The following is an 8,051-nucleotide window of genomic DNA, read 5'->3' as shown; positions in this document are numbered from 1 at the left end:
AAGGTGGGACTTAGTGTTTTTGTAAGGTAGGTTATGGATAGCAGAGTCTGCTGTTTAGAGTGTCTGCTATTTAGAGGTAAATATTATAGATGTCCTATTTGAAGGGTGTAGGGATTGTAAAAATGCTCGTTAAGTAGAGGTCATTTAGAAAGTAATGACCTATTGCACATTCCGGCTGCGCAGTTTGATCTCGGGCTACTATCCAAGGTCGAATAGTTTCCTCAATGCCTTTTCTCAGTGTTGTGTGAGTGCTAATCAAAACAAGTTGTTATTGTGCATTGTGTGATTGTCAACAATGAACAGTGTGATACAAAGGCCCGCTGACTGTGAGGTTAGAGGTCAGAGGCATTATTCGATTTTTGAATGCTCCGAAGTTGAAATCTGCAGAAATTTACTGTTAACTAAAGGAAGTGTATGGTGATACAGTAATGAACAAAAGAAATGTGAGTGTGAAATGTTTAACAATGGTGTGCATGATGAGACTTGACCCAGACATCCATCACTCATCACAGATGATTTGAAGAATCAAGTGAAGAACAAAATTGTGCAAGACAGACATGTAACCTTGGACGAGTTACAAGTTTCTTTCCCTAACATTTCTCATTCATTGCTTGGTGAAATTGTCTCTGAACATCTTGGCTATAGCAAAATTTGTGCATGATGGGTTCCTCGGCAACTGAATGACCGAGAATGGGTGCAGCGCTGACATTTTTGACGTGGTATCACGCAGATGGAAATGCCTTTCTTGATCAAATTGTTACTGGCGATGAGACATGGGTGTCTCAATTCACCCCAGAGACCAAGCACCAATCACTCGAGTGGCATCATCCCTCATCACTTAAAAAACTGTGAAAATTCAAACAAACTCTGTCAGCATGAAAACTCATGGTGATGGTTTTTTGGGATTGTAAGGGTGTTCTCTTGGTGGATTTCATGCCAAAAGACACTACGATCAATGCAGATCAACATTGTGACACCCTAAGAAAACTACGGCAAGCAATCCAAAATCATAGGTGTGGAATGCTTTCTTGCGGTGTTGTGCTTCTTCATGACAATGCCCGCCCTTACACTGCTGCTGTAACCGCAGGCTTGCTGGATCGATTTGGATGGAAAATTTTTGATCATTCACTCTACTGTCCTGATCTTGCTCCTTGCGATTTTAGCCTTTTCACGAAGCTCAAAGAGTTCTGGGCGGGAAACGTTTTGGAAGTGATGACGAGGTGAAGAATACAGTAAACAACTGGCTTAATGGACCGGTGGCAGCCTACTATGACACAGGAATTCTAAAGCACGTGGACAGATATGACAAATGCTTAAATAATGACGGTGATTATGTAGAGAAATAAAGTAAGTTTCAATTTTGTATGTGACACGTTTTTGTTAATAAAATATATTTCTTTCATTTATTAAAACCAAATGGTCGTTACTTTCTGGATGACCCTCGTATATCACTATATTTATATGTTTTTTGTTACTATAACATGACATGTGTTCATTGTTAGAAAGCACAATATGTATGAAATTTTGGACATGTACTTTTGGGGAGAAAAGGAAAAAATTTTATGAATAATTACAGAACAAAATTAAAAAGATATTAATGTTTTTTTCTTTAGTTTTCTTGAAAAATTACTGATATATATGCCAATTATCTTGCATTTGCTTTATTTGTCAATAAACATTATTTCTGTATGTGTGTAGTTACAAATAGCACTAGTGTTTTATTTACAAATTTGTTTATATTATTATTCTTCAAGCCCACTAGCTGCGAATGTCTTAAGGTAATCATGTGTGCTTTATATGTTAGTGTTGATCTTAATTTATATTGCATTGGGTTTTTGTTATTAGATAAAATTTCATGATATAACAGTCTGTTATTCTTGACATTGTACAGAAGTTAGGATTATAACAACTTTAATTCATTGCTGTTGTTATAATTTGAAAATGGGGACCAAGTTTTTGGAATATTTTTAATTCCATCTGTAGAAAATGCTTACTACTTGGGAATATAGGTATATACTTGAAATTAAATGCAATTATGTAAATAAATACAACCAATTTTGTTTTAAAAACTTTTATATATAATAATTTTTATTTAATAATGTAAATAATCCCAAGATGTATTTTATCAAAATTATTATTCAATTAATGAATTTTGTCTTTATTTTATAGAGATTCAAGTTCTCATGGGAAGTTTGTTGTATTTACGTCAAGGAGTTAAAAAATCTCCTTACAACTACTTATTGGATCCCATCCACTGGGCAGAAATCTGTGACGTATTCACAAGAGATGCCTGTGCTCTACTTGGACTGTCCGTAGAAAGTCCACTGACCGTCTGTATAAATGCGGGGTGTATAGCATTACCGGCATTATTAAACATCAAACAAGTTATGCAACAGAGACAGGTTACGGGAGTATGGAGTACCAGAGATGAATTACCAGTAAGTTTCATATAATTTTTTTAAAAAATATGGTTTTACATTGCCAATAACCAAAATTTCTAATAACAATTTTTTCAGATTGAAATAGATCTCGGACACAAATGTCGCTTTCATTCTATCTTTGCATGTCCCATTTTACGACAGCAGAGTTCAGACAGTAATCCGCCAATGAGATTAGTTTGCGGACATGTGATCTCGAGAGATGCTCTCAATAAACTTGCAAACGGCAATAAGTGAGTATGAAATTAAGCATAAATGCTTATATTTGATATTTATGAACAAGAATATGAAAAATTTGATAAATTTGGAAATTTCTTCTTTTCCTGATTTAAGAACTGACTGATTTTTTTGCATACAAATTGAATTCTATTTGTTGAAGAACTGTCTGTTTATACAAATTATAAAAGTCTCAGTTGAAGCCTCAGATTTTTACTACTACAGTAGAACCTGAAGTTAATGTTAATGGTACTTCGGATAACAGAAAACTCAGATAATATGGATGGCCATAATTATATTCTTGATTTTTAATCCAAAATGAAAGAATTTATAGTATATCATTTTAAATTCACTAAGATATAAAAAGAGCTTAAATCGTATAACTTAATAACAACAATTCAACAGTTTTTCACATTTAATTACACTGTTCTACTGTATTAACTATTGTTAAATTTTAAAAGGTAATTTAATATACAGCTAGCAGAAACAAATCATTCATATTAACTGAGAAATTTTTTGTAATACATGTTTCTTTTATGAATTACAGTATAAGAATAGTAGTATATTTGCCATTTACAAGTTTGTCTTAGATAACCGGGGTTTTACTGTAGTCTAACCTGGATGCTTTGGGTCTCTTTCCTTGCTACTTAACCATCCCTATTGAGCCTGAGCAACCAAAAATGGCCATCCAATATTCAATGTTTATAAAATTTGTGGCTTCAGTCAAAAAGAAAAAAGGAGGAAAACTGACTAATAGGAACCATGAGCTGTTTTTCATTATTTTTTAGTCATACATTTTGATTCACACGAAGTTGATTCTTAATAGTAATGGTGCTAAAACAATTTCAGATTAAAATGTCCGTACTGTCCGGTGGAGCAAAATCCTGCCGACGCTCGTCTCATCCATTTTTAGTCACATCTTCATCCGAATCCAGAGTGGCATTTTACTTTCTTTCCTCCTGGATTAAATTGAATACGTCCTTTTGTGAGTGTATATAAAATTATCTAAATCCGATGCTAAAATCTGTTCAATAAACCTAGTTAGTTATCATGCATATTATTTGAAATACCAAACGAAGACTTCTGTCTGTTATTGTATAAATTATTTTTTAATTAATAATATTGCTATTGATGTGTCAGTACTTAAATGGCCAATTTTATTTGTTTTTAATATGCATATTGTGTGGTTTGAAACTTATAAAAAAGGTAAATTTTTCAGATTTATGCACACCCATCTTTCTAAAATTGTCAGATGTGTACATACATACATAAATATATACCATATAAACAACAAATCACTCTGTTATGCAAACATTTTCTTATTTTAAACCCTGTGATGCACATGATTTGGATTTTGTAGCAAGTCTCCATCTGTAATTTTGTAAATAAAAATATTTGAATATGCCGACAGTTTAAAGAGAGCGTGAACTTTGTGTGCCGTTTGGACCCATTAATACATTTATGTTCTTGGAATCTCGATGGTAAATTGCAATTACGCAAGTGCTCCATCTGCACCTGTAATTACTACAGTGCATTTGATGAGTATTTTTTATCATTTGCACTTTAGAAACTCCACATATTATTGCTACTATCTAATTCGCATGATTACAGATCAGTTTTGTTATTTCTTACTTAAAATTTACCATTGACATTTCACTGATGTATCATAATCAGTGTAATTTATATAATAATAAACCAATAATTACACAATTTTAGACAACAATACAAATATTTTATTAATAAAAATCATAGTTTGTGGCAGTGAATATGAGTATGCTGTTTGGCACAGATGTTAAGTAAATGTAGTTTGTAATGGAAATTATTAATTAATACAGTAAATTTCTTTTTAATTACACAAAACCACGAACATAATCGGACAATTTTAAAAAACTATGTACACGATAGCACCATTGTGAAACTTTCCTGCATTTCAGCAGAAATAATTTTAAAAAAAAAGAAAAAATTTAATATTACATAAATGCATATAATTTTTCATTTGATATTATACTACAAATATAATTATTCTCTATAAATTATAGACAGAAAACTGCTTAAATATCCAGATAAGAGCCAAGAATAAGCATTTTAAAAAAGAACAAGAACTTAGTTTCAGATTTCATTTAGTTTAGTTTTTCCTGGAAAGAAAAAAAGAAAATTAAATCAGTATTTTGTTTAATTTATATAAAGGGTGACCTGAAAGTCAGTTAACCATTAAAAAAAACCAATTTTTCATTTATAAGACTACAATTTATATTCACTTGCGCTGTATATTAACAAAATATTGTTAATATACAGCGCAGTCCAAAATTCAAGGGTTGCTATATGCATACATCTTTCTTCTAGAGGTTAAAGGTTACAGTTATATTTTAAACAGGATATTATTTAGATTATACAAAGATTATTTATAAATTTTTTTTTGAAAAACTATAGAGGGTTGAAGGATAAATATTAATTTACATAATTATAATGTGTACTACAGTTATTACATAACTGTAGTACACATTATAATTATGTAAACTAATATTTATGTAATTAACTATAATAAACTAATGTAATTATGTAAACATGGGGCACTTCAAGCACATGCCACACTGTTCTGTAACTTTATGCAGTGAGTTAACCATGCATTTCCGGACATATATGCTTATAGGAGAATTTTTGTTTCTTGTCTTGGCAGTAATTACCATCCTATTATCCGAGTATTTTTTTTAATGGTCCAAGACTAGTGCATTAATTTCTATAACACTAAAGATAACTTAAACTACAAATATAAAATATTCTATTGATAAAGCAGTGTTTCATCTAGAAATGAATTAAGCTGTAACAGTTTAAAGTATATAGAACTTTATAGTAATCAAGAGATTTTTTTTTTTTTTAGAATTACAAACCTTATCAGCATCATCCTTGGGAAAAAATTACACTAATCTGTTCCCAAGGAGACAAAGGAAAGTACAAAAATTTTATATTTTAAACTGGAGAAGGGTTGAAGACGAGAATAAAACACTTACTAGGAATGTCCGTAACATAAATTCGGGCGGAAGCAGATGTTTCTCCTTCGTCGTTACGTGCCACGCAATAATAAGTTGCGTAATCCTGAACTCGAAGTCTCTGTACTTGCAACCAGGACGTCACCTCGTAGTTCCTAGGGCCACCTCGTGATTGTACAGAGATACGAGGAGTGTCGCCTGAAACGGTATTTTATCTACACATCTCTCTTATTTTTGTAGTATTTATCTAAAGATTATCGGTTCTTACTGGGCATGGTCGAAGTGATTCCGTTTCCGTGGTCCACTTTCCATTCTATGACGGGTATTGGCCATCCACTGACCTCGCAAGACAGAGCCACCGACCCTCCCGTTTTGTTGAATGCGTCTTCCGGAGGCGAAATTATTTTTGGAACTGGAAAAAGCGGGGAAAGAAGCGTAAACACGTTAAACGGCTGGACACACAGACGTACCGGTAGAGGAGCAGATACCTGTCTAGCTATTGTAAAGAAGGGCGTGTTTCTGCCCGAACAGGAGTTTATTGTGATGTCACGGTGACGAATTTCAAACTTTTAAACGCTTTTGTCGTAATGGAAAGCGTCACGCATTTCCGGTCAAAACAGGCACTTTATACGTGATTTGTTTGTTAAAAAAGGAACACTATTGACAAAAAAAGAAGTCGTTTCAAAGGCCGCGTTACGCCACAGGAGGGTAACGTCATTAAATATTATTATAGATACATAAACCATTAGTTCTAACATCTGTTTATGTTTACGTTACCACCGGGTGTTTTAATATCGAGAATAACCAAATCGGTAAAGTTACTCCTCCGCTGTTACGTCATGTGATGTGAGAACATCTGGCTTGTTGTAAAGTTAAGACGAGACGGGATGGTTCCATTTTAAAAGAACGGGTAACGTGGTCTAAATTAAAAAACAAATTACATAAAATTACAGCCAACTACTACCCGTTTCCATTGTGTTTACGGTGTTATCCTCCCTATCGTATCTTATTTGCTAACTTTAACAAATCGCGTTGTGTTTTTATCAACAGGGGTAAGCGATACGCGCTCGACAAATATTAATTTTACTGTTACTCCGCGTCACACGAGTAGTTCGAGTTTGACCTCGTGTGACGTCACTTAAGGGAGCGGCTTCTTCACACGGATAAACACAAGATCCTCTTTCTCTTTAGTGTAATGGAGTTCATTACCGAAAACGAGTCGAACGACGCGTCGCGGCGCATAATAATTACCAAATTGGGTAATGATCTGTGGCAAGTTTTCGAGTGAAAGAACTCTTTAAAAGGAACNTTTTATGTAATAATTTTTTAATACTATTAGTTTGTGATACATAATATATTATTTTTTCTGCCATAATAACTAACTTTTTTCTGTACCCCTAAACAACCTATCGCGTACCCCTAGGGGTACGCGTACCACAGGTTGGGAATCGCTGCTCTACTGTATTATCTGATCAATTTGTGTACTTATGTACTAAAATAATAATCAAGTATGTTTGCTTACTCAATCAAAAATGTTTCCTACATAATGTTTTATGTATCTAATGCTTAATAGTTATTTTTTAAATAGAATGTATCTTCTACATGTATACTGTGTATGGTGTTTTATGTATCTTCTTTATGTTTAATATTTAAAATATTTGTGATTAGTGAGTTAAATATTCTTTGAAATTTATGACACAAATCATATGTAATTACAGACTTAATTATTAGTAAGAATTCTGATTTTTCAGTACTGACTTGTGGATAATACTCTTGCTAATCTGGCTGTTTCTTGCACAAATGTATTCCAGGTTAGAGAGTGCCCTCTATTATTGCATTTATAGGCCTACAGGCAACAAAAGACATGACCCGCCGCCTTCTGTACCAATTCGTTTTGGAGGCAAAGAAACAAATATGGCACACAAGCGTACGATACTGTAAAAAAGCTGAGCAAACAGGAAAGCACGACATGACTGACATTTTCACGGTAACGGACGTGCATAGGCAATCATGCCGAATAATTGAGAGGCCAGATTGAGAAATACAAGAATAATAATAGCAAGAAATAAGCAGGTAATACGAGCAAGTCCAAAAAGAATAAGTTTATTGACATAATGTAAAATTTGCTCAAATATCAATTAAATTGTTATGCAAAACAGACTTCAACCAAACGTATAAATATGTTCTTTATCACTGTCAATATGTATATAAGAAGGAAGACTACATAGTACAAGCGTGTCACAAGAAGAGAGAAAAGTTATCCAGGAGACAAATCATAAACATGGAGATTAGAAGAAAGCAGAGGGAGATCAAAGTTGAGACGAATGAACATAGTTCAAATGCACGCGAGGGTAAAGAAGTTGATAAACAGTAGGGCCACAAATCAGATCTTCATGTAAGTATGATAAGC

General features: G+C 33.2%; 1 protein-coding gene and 1 long non-coding RNA gene across 2 annotated transcripts; one reads left to right on the top strand and one right to left on the bottom strand.

The window, feature by feature from the left end:
• Nucleotides 1-2,166: 2,166 nt before the first annotated feature.
• LOC111616260 (protein RMD5 homolog A-like) lies at nt 2,167-4,060 on the top strand. The gene is made up of 3 exons (XM_023357699.1): nt 2,167-2,438; nt 2,517-2,671; nt 3,504-4,060. Exons 1-3 carry the CDS (start codon nt 2,184-2,186, stop codon nt 3,565-3,567), a joined length of 474 nt encoding a protein of 157 aa, XP_023213467.1. The 5' UTR covers nt 2,167-2,183; the 3' UTR covers nt 3,568-4,060.
• Nucleotides 4,061-4,364: 304 nt separating this feature from the next.
• LOC111616270 lies at nt 4,365-6,911 on the bottom strand. The gene is made up of 3 exons (XR_002755216.1): nt 5,910-6,911; nt 5,663-5,839; nt 4,365-4,789 (listed from the first exon to the last, which is right to left on the bottom strand). It is a non-coding gene; the product is annotated as an uncharacterized LOC111616270 (long non-coding RNA).
• Between the last annotated feature and the right edge of the window lie 1,140 nt (nt 6,912-8,051).

Source organism: Centruroides sculpturatus, unplaced genomic scaffold, assembly GCF_000671375.1.
Source record: "Centruroides sculpturatus isolate CEXI.00-Female unplaced genomic scaffold, Cexi_2.0 scaffold55, whole genome shotgun sequence".
NCBI lineage: Eukaryota > Metazoa > Arthropoda > Arachnida > Scorpiones > Buthidae > Centruroides > Centruroides sculpturatus.
This window is presented reverse-complemented; position numbering and strand designations above follow the sequence as displayed.

Excerpts from the sequence above, each read along its gene's own strand:
- LOC111616260 (XM_023357699.1), top strand. The coding sequence starts at position 2,184 with ATGGGAAGTTTGTTGTATTTACGTCAAGGAGTTAAAAAATCTCCTTAC. Across the intron at positions 2,439-2,516 it reads GTACCAGAGATGAATTACCA|ATTGAAATAGATCTCGGACA; the intron begins GTAAGTTTCATA and ends CAATTTTTTCAG. Across the intron at positions 2,672-3,503 it reads AAACTTGCAAACGGCAATAA|ATTAAAATGTCCGTACTGTC; the intron begins GTGAGTATGAAA and ends AAACAATTTCAG.